Here is a 12194-nt window from a genome sequence, read left to right on the forward strand (position 1 = left end):
CCAGTCAGTGGAACAACCTGCCTCCAGAAGCTGTGAATGCTCCAACACTGGAAGTTTTTAAGAAAAGACTGGACAGCCATTTGTCTGAAATGGTATAGGGTTTCCTGCCCGAGCAGGGGGTTGGCCTAGATGACCTCCAAGGTCCCTTCCAATATTATTATTATTATTATTATTATTATTATTATTATTATTATTATTATTATTATTATTATTATTATTATTATTATTATTATTATTATTATTATTATTATTATCGTATTTGACTCTTTCAACTCTCCCCCACAGGACTTGACTTTGCTGCTTTTCTTCCTCGGTGGAGGAAAAATGTGGCAATTGAAAGGAAAGAGCACAGGAACACATAGCTTAGGAAGTGCATAAACACTTCAATCTCATCCCGTTTTCACGAGAAGGCTCAGTTGAGAAGGCTTGAAGTTCTAGGCACCATTTGTCCTCAGATCTCCCACAGATTCCTACCCCTGGCAGAGTCTGGGATAAGGTTTACTCTGAACGTCCCGTGTAGTTTCTGTGATCTTAATATTACTGTTAATGAGGGGGAAGGTTCGTTCTCCAAGCTTGTGGGTTGCTTTCCGAATGTTTCATTACCAGGCTAGGTAACATCTTCAATATTGTTAAATCTCGGCAGAATAACGGAGATTCTCTTTCTGTCTCCACTGACTTCTCTTCTGGACTGCTGTCTTCCAGGCCGCGCTAGCCTACATGATAAAGCCTCTCTACGCATTGAGCAAGTTCGCTCCGAAGACCAGGGCTGGTATGAATGTAAAGTACTCATGCTGGATCAGCAGTATGACACTTTTCATAATGGCAGCTGGGTACACCTCACCGTCAATGGTGAGTAAGGGATCTTCCTTGTTCCTAGAATTCTCTTTGGTTGCCTGCAAAATGTCTAGTGTGATCGTGACAAGTTCCCACTTGCCAGAATTCCCTACCTCCTGGTTCTTCCAAGCATCTTGCCATTGTTGGCTTCATAAAATAAGCCCACCTAACCCTGAGTTTGGATTAATAATTGTTGTCTAGCTTCTTACATGCTGGCTTCTTGTGAAGAATATGGCCTTTGGGTGAGAATATGGCACCAATGCACTAGCTACCTATTTTACACTCTCTCCCTGGCATACGACTGTTCACTTAGGAATTTGAGGCTTCTAGATGTTGCTGAGATAGCTTTCCAAGATTCGTCCACCGTCGACTGAGATGGTAGAAGTGCTGCTACAGCAAGTATGCAGCAGGTGACACCTTCCCAACTTTCCAGTATGTAATATTTTTTCCCCCTTCCCCTGGCATTAACAATGTACAATCTGAAAAGACACAACCCCTTCCCCTTTCTTGCTCAGAACTGTCCTAGTTCAAAAGGACGTGAGAATAATCTACATGTCCATTAAAAACCCTCTGCTTTTGTACACAGATTAGCAAGTGAGCCAAAGGGAAGAACGATAGGATCTTGCCAAAAGAACGGGTGGGTTGTGTTGAATGTGTTGCCCACTTGTTGGTACTTTTCTGGCCACAATGAAAGCAGAAAAACAATAAACATGAGTTATGAGTTGTGAATTATGCACAGATCTCTGGGCTTTATATATATAAAGTGATATGTTTCTACAGTAACACTGAATGGCTACTTAAACTCTGAATGAAATGCACATTTATAGAGTAACTCAGAGGAGGTTGTAATTTTCACTTGACCCAGCTACTAAATTCCTTTTCTGATGCTCTGGCGATAAGGAGTACATTTATGAGAATGATAAGTGAGAATGTCTTTTTGGAGAGCAAAGCATCTTCCAGAAATATGTCTTTCCCACTGCCTCTTGTCGTCTCTGTTTTCAGTGGCTTCTCCCTTTTTAAGGAGATCATCCAGGAAGGCAAACCTAGATGGAGGTGTTGTTGGTACGTCTAGGATGTGGGTTTTGCTGTGCACCAAATCACAGAGGTTCTGGCACCAGATTGGGTGAGCAGGAGAAGGTGGCTCTTATGAACCACTAATAAAGGAGACTATTTGTAGTTCAGGGTTGACATGAGGGGGGTCCTTGGTGCTCTCTGAGCTTGCTTCTTTTCTTGAAGATGTTTCATGACCCAAACTAGGTAACATCATCAGTGCTGGAAGGGAGTGGGGTTTGCAGGGAAGAGGAGGAGGAGGAAGAGGAGGAGGAGGAGAAGGAGTAGGAGCAGAACTTGGTGTTCTTGGTGTTCTCTGAGCTTGCTTGTTTTCTTGCAGATGTTTCATGACCCAAAATAGGTAACATCATCCTAGCTAGTCCTGAGCAGCACTGGTGGTGTTACCTAATTTGGGTCATGACTTGTCTGCAAGAAAACAACCAAGCTCAGAATATGAACCAGTTGTCACCTCTTTAATAGCTCAGATCAGGAGATCACCGGTTCTGAATTGCTGAGGAAAGAAGGATGGAAATGTCCCGTGCCTAAATTAAACCCCTTTCCTGAGAACAAGAAAAACAACAGCGCTTCAAGAACAGCAGAGGACGATCAACCTGGGCTTGTTAACTTTTAATAGGAGCCTTGCACTCCTCCAAGGAGCCCTTAATATGTATTTTTGAAGTATTGGCGTGCTCACTGGAGCAGAGCATGTTCTTTGTTGCAGTCTTAACCTTTCAGCAGTGGCAAAGCTCTGGAGCGTTTGCTAGATGATCACGAGGCCAGGGCTTTTGCTTTAAAGACACCCTAAGGACACGTACGGCCTGTTTATTATTATTATTATTATTATTCTTGATCTAACTGGCTGAATCGCTAAACTCTTCTTTGAAACGAAGAAAATATTCAACACACCAGTCAGCCAGTATGGAAGGCACTTCGTCAACACAAGCCACAAAACAGCCCAAAGCACCTATTCTGGTAGAGAGGAATTTCCTGAAGATGGGCTTGAGTCCGAAAGCTCGGAAGAGTAAATCCCTAATCCCGTTGATCGACCCGAATTTGGGTTTGAAGGAAATATTCCCTGCAACTCATTTGGAGAACTTGAATGGCCCAAAAGACGGCTTTGGGAAAGAAAGAGCTAATTCTTTCTTCTCTTCTTTCGCCTCGATGTCGCCAGTGCTTAATGAAAAAAATTCAGATTTTTGCTTGCCTCCGCAGACTTCTTATATATTCTGTATCTGGAGGATTGGAGTCGTATTTGGGGCAAATATAAGATCCCTTAACACTTGTGCTCTCAGATCTCAGTCATAAGCATATAAGCCATGCCTTAAGACAGGCAATCCTCAACATACCACTACAATTCTGGACCAGAATTTCTACTGCTAAGCAAGGAGATGAGTAAGTGACCCACACGCAATTGCACAACCTTTTTGCCCCCACGGTTGTTAAGTGAATCACTGCTTGTCAGAAGCTGACTGAGAAGGTTGCAAATGATGGTCATGTGACTCCAGGGGAGGGGGCTGCATCTGTTGTAAATACATTCTGGTTGCCAAATTTTGATCCCGTGACCTTGGGGATGCTGCTACAGTTGTCAGTGCAAGGACTGATTTTTTTCCAGGGCTGTTGTGACTTTGAACGGCCATTAAAGGAATGGCTGTAAGTCAAGGACTTCCTATAGATCAGATTTGGTCCCATCTGGTCCACCTACTGTATCAGGAAGCCCACCCATCTCCCAAACAGATGGGCCCACTGCCATCAAAGCTAATAGCAATAGATCCGGACGACTTCCCAGAATTGGTTCAACTCTATAGATGGGGGTTATTAAGAGCCAAACAACCTTTTTTTTTGGTGGCCTCTAGAATTTTGCAGGATTCCTTTGTGGATACATTTCCAGTAGCAAAATTGCCAAGTCCAGGGTGTCTCTCTCTCAACTTATTTTAAAACTGTGCCCCTCTAAAAATAAAAATGCCCATTTCTCTCCTAGTGAGACCCAGCTAAGAGGATGAATACTTTGATTTTTGTTTTCCTTTTGCCTGCCTATGGTGTAATCTTTTGAATATTTACTGGAACACGAGCCCCAACATGTTCAGAGGGACGTGCAGCCAAGGAAATGGGCACTGCCAGCACAACACAAGCCACTTACAGCTTTCCAGAAGTTGCTGATCTATAATTTGTAGCCATCTTGGCTGTGGTTATGGGAAGGGGTGGATGGACAATCTCTGGAGTGCGATTCTTAATATGTAGACCCTGCAGTCGATTCCTCCTGTGTGCATCAGTTGTGATGCTGTTACGCATCCCATGTTAAGTAGGTCAGCACTTACCACCGGGAGGATGATTGTGGATTCAGAGTCAGAGTGTTATTTAATAGTGAGGAAGTGATTAGGCATGCAAATCTGCCTGTAAGTGCAAAAAAAAAACCCTTTAGAAGGCAAACGAAATGACACACACACACACACACACACACACACACACATCTTCCAGCTTCTCAGAAGCCAATCCTGTACATGTATTCAGAGAAGAGACCCCAAAATGCTCAAAGCACATTCAGCGCAACTAGACATACATTTTGTCTAAGACTTTCCCAGCTGGGCAGTTGTTAGCTAAGAGTGTGCCGCACTGTGGACGTGTGATGGAAGTGAAATTCATCAGCCTAGTCTAGATGTGCAAATAGAATAAATCAGAAGTAATGAAACCAGTCCTGTGAATTTACACCCCTGGGGAATAGGATGCTGTAATGGCCGAAATTCTGTAATTTTATGCCATAGTTTTTGAAGTCCTTGAGTTACAAGCGTTCATTTAGCGAGGGTTCAAAGTTACGACATCACTGAAAGACTGTTAACGACTGTTGCAGCATTCCCAGAGTCACATGATCAAAATTTGGGAGCTTAGCAGACAACTTGTGTTTGCAACAGTTGCAGGTGGTGTGACTGCCATTTGCAACCTTCCCAGCTGGATTTACTTAACAACCGTGTGATTCACTTAGCAAGTGCAGTGATGTGCTTCACCATGGCATAAAAATCATAAAAATCAGGTAGGGCTCATTTAACAATTGCTTTGCTTAGCAACAGAACATCTCTTCCAATTGTGGTCGTAAGTCGAGGTCTCTCTGTAAAATAGGATTGGCATGAGGCTTGGGAATTCTGGGAGTTGAAGTCCACATTTCTTGAAGTTGCCAAGGTAGAGAAACGCTGCTGTATATGAATGCAGTTGTTCCTAAATTCTTTTCCCCTAAGCAACGCAAGCTGTTTTTCCTCTTCCTGGAACAAATTACGCTGACTTTAAGAAAACGAACTGTTCTGCTACCAGGAGTCCGTTCTTCTTCTTCTTCTTTTTTTAGCTGATGTTGCAGAAATGTCTTCCTCAAAAATTGGATTTAACAACTATTTACAATTAGGCTGGGATCATAATTGGCAAGAGCTGGTTTAATCAAAAGGGAGATTAGTATCTGCATGGTCGTGCCTCTGCGTGTTTCGGTCGCCTTCCTCTAAAGTGAGCTTGAGCGGCGCCTGTCCATCTTTTATATTAACCAAGTTCCTTTGTCTATCGAGTCAAATTATCCAAAATCAAATGGGGGGGGGGAAGACAAAACGAGTGAGGATTTTCTGTCCAAATGTCTCACCAGTATCAATGACATCAACTTCCATAAAGGAGTGCACCTTGCTCCTGAAATTGCTGAACCCATAATTTAAAATTATTTGAAGTTTTGCAACGGTTTCTATTTACATTAAAGTCCTTCTTCTTCTATTCCAGTGCTTTGGATTTTAGACGTGGGGGATTTTGGCTTATTTTAGGGAAAAACCCCCCTCCCCCCACATCACTTTTCTGTGTTTCTGGCTTCATGAGGCCCTGCCTATGGTTTAGCGAGAGCCGATTTGGTGTTGTGATTTATCAACAGGGAGACTGCGAGTTCTAGTCCTGTTTTAGGCACAGAGCTAGCTGGGGAACTTAGGGACAGTCCCTCTTTCTCAGCCCTGGGGGGGGCGTGGGGGTGGGAAAAAGGCAGAATTAAGCCAGTTCTGAAAATCTTGTTTTTTTTAAAAAAAAACACAACTAAAAGAGGCAATCACCAGAAGTCAACACTGAACCAACACCTACAAAATGGCTCAGAGCTTCAGGTTGTTTATACCTGTTGTAGGAAGTAGGCCTAAGCCAGGGGTAGGCAACCTTGGCTTTTGTATGACTCGTGGACTTCAACTCCCAGAATTCCTGAGTCAGCCATGCTGCTGACTCAGGAATTCTGGGAGTTGAAGTCCACGAGTCATAAAAGAGCCAAGGTTGCCTACCCCTGGACTCTAAACAGCTAAACAACAAAGCAAGGTACAGGTTGCTCAAACCTCTCATGGAAGTAGCTACAACAATTCCACCTGACCTGTTTACCCTGCAGGTAGTCCTCAGTTCACGACCGCGATTGAGCCCCACATTTACGTTGCTTAAGCGAATTCTGCCCCGTTTTACGGCCTTTCTTGCCACAGCTGTTCAGTAAATCACTGTGGTTGTTAAGTTAGTGACACAGTTGTGAAGGGCATCTGGCTTCCCTCATTGACTTTGCTTGTCGGAAGGACGCAAAAGTGGGGAAATCACATGCTCCCGGGACACTGCGACCGTCATAAATATGAGCCGGTGGCCAAGCACCCGAATTTTGACCATGTGGGATGCTGCTTTTTTCAATGCCGTCGTAACTTTGAACGGTCACTAAACCAACTCTTAGAAGTCAAGGACTGGCGGTGTTTTCTCTATTATATACTGCTCAAAAAATAAAGGGAACACAAGATAAGACATCCTACTATTAAATACAGTACATTGTGTTGTTTACGTGTTCCCTTTATTTTTTTGAGCAGTATATTTCAAAAATTAGAGAGAATGGATGGTCATTTGGTTGCTCAGTTTTGGGTGCCTTCTATCCTATTTTTTTCCCCTTTCCCAGGGCATTTCTATTCTTATTTGAAAGAACTTTCCTTCTAGCATCTCAAGCCTAACCAACCAAAGATGGATTACATATTACTGAGTGTAGATAAGGTTGGCTCCTTTTAAAATTGGAAGGAAAGACATTTCTCCTAGCATCCATCTCTCTCTTTCTCTGTGTGTGTGAAATTCATAAAGCTCTAAAGCAGGAATTGTGTAGTCTGAAAGCAGTTACCCGTAACAGCCTTTACAAAGCTACATGGCACCTTGTTAGGACAGGGGAGCCAGTTTGGCCTCAAGCTGGAAAGCAGAAGGCCATGAGTTCAAGTCCCAGCTTAGCTAGGAAAGCTGCTGGGTGACTTGGGGCCAACCTCCAGGAGACTGGGAGTTCTAGTCCCACCTTAGCCATGAAAGCCGGCTGGGTGACCCTGGGCCAGTCACTCTCTCTCAGCCTAACTCACCTCAAAGGGTTGTTGTTCTGTGCAGAAAATAGGAGGAGGAAGAGGTGCTGGATACATCCACTTCTTGGAGATATTTGTTAAAAAATATTAAAGGCAGGACACAGGCAAGTAAAATAAAATACATAAAAAATCAGAATGGCCCCCTTGGGTGTGTTGAGAGTGCAAAGAGCAGGGATCCCTGTATTTTCTGTGCCAGAGCAGCAGATCCAAAGTGAATTTGTGTTGGTGTCCTCGAACCACATAGCCTAGGACCAAATGGTGTCATCTCTGTCTCTTTTTCCTTCCTGCTCCTTTGTCTTGGCAGCTCCTCCCACTTTCACAGAGACTCCCCCCCAATACGTAGAAGCAAAGGAAGGAGGCAGCATTACTCTAACTTGCATGGCTTTTGGAAACCCTAAGCCAACCGTCACCTGGCTGAGGGAAGGAGAATTTTTGGGTGACAACAACAAATACCGGGTAAGTTTGTGTCTTGGAAAGACGACTGACAGTCCTTGCACATTCGGAGGCACTGTGGTGGAATGTAGTCTGGATTCCCAGGAGGGAGGGGGCTGCATTCCAGAGGACCAAAAGACAGCAGACCTAAGATGGTTTGGCTGGGAGGAAGAGAGTCAGGAACACTCCTCCCTAGTAATTCTCTTGAGTGATACAAGTAGTTGCTTTAGTTTGGCAAGATTCTGTCTATAGGTGAGGAACAATTAAGGAAACTGCTTAGAAGTAACTCTGTGTGTCTTTCCTGATTCATGGAGCCTGGCACAAACTATCAAGACTATTCTTTAGATGGCAGCATAAAACATTTATTCAAGCCTATATACAAGAATCTGGTCAGCTAAAGCTCAACACTAAATTGATGCCAGATAAGGGTCAACGGAATTGAGGAGGGGTTTGGGCTTGTACTGTTTGTGGGAACGTATCGATTCTAGATTGATGACTTGTTTAACTCCACCTCCAGGTCTCCCTGCTGTCCCTCACATGTAGCAGTCTGAGGACCAGTGTTTAATTTTGCCACTCCCTGCTGTAGGTCTGACAATAGCAATAGCACTTAGAGATATATACTGCCCCATAGTGTTTTATAACACTCTCTGAGCAGTTTACAAAGCTCAGCCTATTGCCCCCAACAATCTGGGTCCTCATTTTACTGACCTCAAAAGGATGGAAGGCTGAGTCAACCATGAGCTGGTCAGGATCAAACTTCTGACACTGGGCAGAGTTAGCCTGCAATACTGCATAACCATTGCACCACGAGGGCTCCTGGTTTCAGCGTTTATTGACACTGTCACTGCAGGGTGTCTTACGTAGTTCCATAGTGGGTTTTGTAGTCCATGGATTTTATGCATAGAAGCTTGCCTTGAAGTGACCTTTGGCCTTTTCAGGTTACTGACGGGAGTCTGACAGTTACGTCCATCAGTCGCAATGACAGGGGTGCTTATACCTGCCGGGCCTATAGCATCCAGGGAGAAGCTGTGCACACAACACGCTTGCTTGTCCAAGGTAATTTGTGGGCTGGATCCCTTCACATTTTCCGATCTTGCACTACTTCTTTGAGTTGTTCTATGCTCTGGCAGGTGCCAGCTTTAATGGTGGGGTGATTAATTAATTCAGCCACATTCTGCCTCTTATGTCCTACTTCAACTGGTACCCCCAGAGGGGTTAAGGATACAGCTCCTGGTATCGCTCACAGTTTAGCTGAAGAGCTGAGCGTACAGGGACCTGTTAGGTGCCTCGATCCCCACAGTCTGCTGTGATCTTTGCGTGAACTCTGCTTATGAAGTCATCTTCCTTTTTCATCTGCTGAAGTAACTGTTTGTCTCTTGCTTTCCCACAGGACCCCCTTTTATCGTTTCTCCCCCGGAGAACATCACGGTTAACATCTCCCAAGATGCAATGTTCACCTGCCAGGCGGAAGCATATCCAGGCAACCTGACCTACACTTGGCACTGGGAAGAGGACAATGTGTACTTTAAGAAGTGAGTCCAGGCTTGGATCTTAGATGTTCCAACTCACGGATATACCAACCGATGCCGCCTAGGGATATCCTTGAAAATTGAGGGGGAAATGGAGATTGGAGTAATATTCCCCTTCTCTCTTTTCCTGGTCCTTAAGGAAATCAAGTTTGGGTATTTAATTGAGGAAAAGCATTGTGGTTATTATTCCCAGCCTGTGGTGGTATGAGGGTCATCAGATTCGCAGAGCCTAGAGAAGGATGAAGGCAACCCCTTCTTCACAGAAAGTGACTTCATCGAGGAGAAACTTAATATAAAACAATACCTAGTTTGATACTGTGCGCCCACTTCTTTCCTTGTTCTCATCCACTTGCAGCGACCTCAAACTAAGAGTACGGATTCTGATTGATGGGACACTGATCATCTTTCGGGTCAAGCCTGAAGATGCCGGGAAATACACCTGCATTCCAAGCAACAGCCTTGGCAGATCACCTTCGGCCTCTGCCTATCTGACTGTGCAATGTGAGTTGCAAGCAAAGTAACTAGCTGTTGCTCTCTCCGTTTGCCTCTTTTGACAAAACGAATGCTTAAGTAGCAGAAATGGCTAGCTGATAGGAGGAAGTTGTGAGAAAAAAAACAACCCCTATATATTCCTATTTAGGAACAATGATCATGGATCCACTAGAACAGGGGTCCCCAACCCCCAGTCCGTGGACCGGTAACAGACCGTGACATGCCAGCAACCGGTCCACACAAACAAACAAAAACCCATCTGTGGGATGCAGGCAGCACACAAAACCACGCACTCTCCGGTCCATGGGAAAACCTTTCTCCACGGAACCGGTCCCTGGTGCGGAAAAGGTTGGAGGATCTCTGCACTAGGAGGATCGAATTATTCCTGGATTTGAATTTACAACTTCCTATGTGTTTTGAGAACTCCAGGGGCGCCAAAGATGAAAATGGGCTGACCTTTAAAGCTATCTTAGATATTTCTCCTAAGAAGGATGTCTCCATTTTCGGGTTGAATTTTCATGCTTACGGGAAACAATTGTAGCAGTTCAAATGGATTAGACCCCAAGTCACTGATCTGTTTCCAATCACTTTTTGAAATCTTTCCCTGTCTTTATAAATTTTGCCAAACCTGGAATCTTCACGTTGTCTTTAAAAGTCCCTCTAGCTAGCCCATTCTTGAGTGATTGTGCCAAAACAGGCATCTGTTTGTCCTATACCTGGCATTCATTGTAAATAGTTTTCTACCTCTGCTGTTTTCACAGAAGGCTTTACACCTGCTAAATCTGTGTGGGAAGCATTTTACTGAAAACATTTTTAAAGCCAGGCTAAATATTTTAGTGTTGATCGTGGAGGTGAGCGACAATGTAGACACTTCTATTTTCCAGCCCCCAAATATATATTTCTTAGAGCTAAGTGCAGATAGGGGAAATTCAGTTTCCATGCCTGAAGCTTCGTGCAGATGCTAAGTGATATGCTAATGGCTTTGGAAGAGATAATGAGTCTGAATATAATAGTCTTTGGTGGCAGTAATGAACATTACTAAATTAGCATATGGGCTTTGGAGGCCATTAAAAAAAACCCCATTACTATTGTTTTCCCATTCCTTATTTTACGGAGGCTGCAGTAGAAATAACGTGTCTTTCAACCAGTCTGGAGACGAGCAGAGAAAAGTCCAGATGTTTCATAAAGACATGATTACACTTCTTCGTAACTTCTGATTGCTTCCATTTCAGATCCTGCCAGAGTGGTGAACATGCCACCCATTATATACGTTCCAGTGGGGATTCATGGATACATCCGCTGCCCGGTTGAAGCTGAACCACCCGTTTCTCTGGTCAAATGGAACAAAGATGGACGCCCTTTGCACATTGAAAAGGTATGCGTGGACTACTTATTTTCTTTTTTAGGAATGTCAAACGTGGGGTTGCATTTTTCTCCCCTCCTTCCTCCAGAAAGCTCAATATTTCATGCAAAAGGATCCCTTTGCCCTTTCATCTTCACAGCTACCTTGCGAGTTAGTTGGTGTGAAAGGAAGGTTCTGGGTCAAGATTGCGAGAACTGAGTGTGCCTATTTTAATGAAGAGAAGGACGAGGGGTGACATGATAGCGGTGCTCTGATATCTCGGGGGCTGCCACAAAGAAGAGGGAGTCAAACTCTTCTCCAAAGCACCCGAAGGCAGGACAAGAAGCAACAGGTGGAAACTAAACAAGGAGAGAAGCAACCTAGAACTAAGGAGAAACTTCCTGACAGAACAATTAACCAGTGGAACAACCTGCCTCCGGAAGTTGTGAATGCTCCAACACTAGAAGACTTTAAGAAGAGATTGGACATCCGTTTGTCTGAAATGGTATAGAGTCTCCTGCTTGGGTTGGACTAGAAGACCTCCAAGGTCTTTTCCAACTATGTTATGCCTAAGGATGCCCCAAACAGGACCTTGCACGGACAGTAGTTCCCTTGAAAGTTTGGGACCTGCCCTCCACCACACCCCAACTAGAGGTTTTGGGTGCTCCATCACTGGAGGTTTTTAAGAAGAGAGTGGACAACCGTTTATCTGAAATGATATAGGGTCTCCTGCTTGAGCAGGGGGTTGGATTAGAAGACCTCCATGGTCTCTTCCAACTCTGTTATTCTGTTATTACCCTATTGTACCCTAACTTTCATAAGTGAATTTGAATCATGCCATCTTTAACTGCTTAACTGAGAATGGTGATGTTTAGTTCTGAGCTGTAATCCATTATCCACTTCCTTGGTATGAATTTCATTCATTGTTGTTTCTGTATTTGGAAGGCAACAGTGTTTGATTAATCAGGTTCACAGATGAAAAACTTACCTGGTAGAAATGTATCTCCCATTTAAATTAAATTATTTATTTATCAGCAGATAAAAGATCCTCTTTAATGAGACTTCATTCTACTATTATCTTGGTTTAAAATTCCTATTGAGGACTTCATCCTTCTAAATGTTTAAAGCGAAACACTCAATATTTAGAATTATTTTTAA

At 43.8% G+C, this 12194-nt stretch overlaps 1 protein-coding gene across 1 annotated transcript in view; it reads left to right on the forward strand.

Annotated features, from left to right (window-relative positions):
* The window catches only part of IGSF9B (immunoglobulin superfamily member 9B), a gene marked incomplete at both ends in the record, with an annotated part of 69314 nt that overhangs the window by 25166 nt on the left and 31954 nt on the right, over positions 1-12194 (forward strand). Inside the window, 6 exons of the mRNA XM_081333650.1 lie at positions 703-849; positions 7546-7697; positions 8612-8729; positions 9064-9205; positions 9558-9703; positions 10927-11069. Of these exons, the coding sequence (XP_081189776.1) occupies positions 703-849; positions 7546-7697; positions 8612-8729; positions 9064-9205; positions 9558-9703; positions 10927-11069 (848 nt within the window). The remainder of the gene's footprint in view (positions 1-702; positions 850-7545; positions 7698-8611; positions 8730-9063; positions 9206-9557; positions 9704-10926; positions 11070-12194) is intronic.

The sequence above is a fragment of the Vipera berus genome, assembly GCF_964194415.1.
Source record: "Vipera berus genome assembly, chromosome: 8".
NCBI classification, from domain to species: domain Eukaryota; kingdom Metazoa; phylum Chordata; class Lepidosauria; order Squamata; family Viperidae; genus Vipera; species Vipera berus.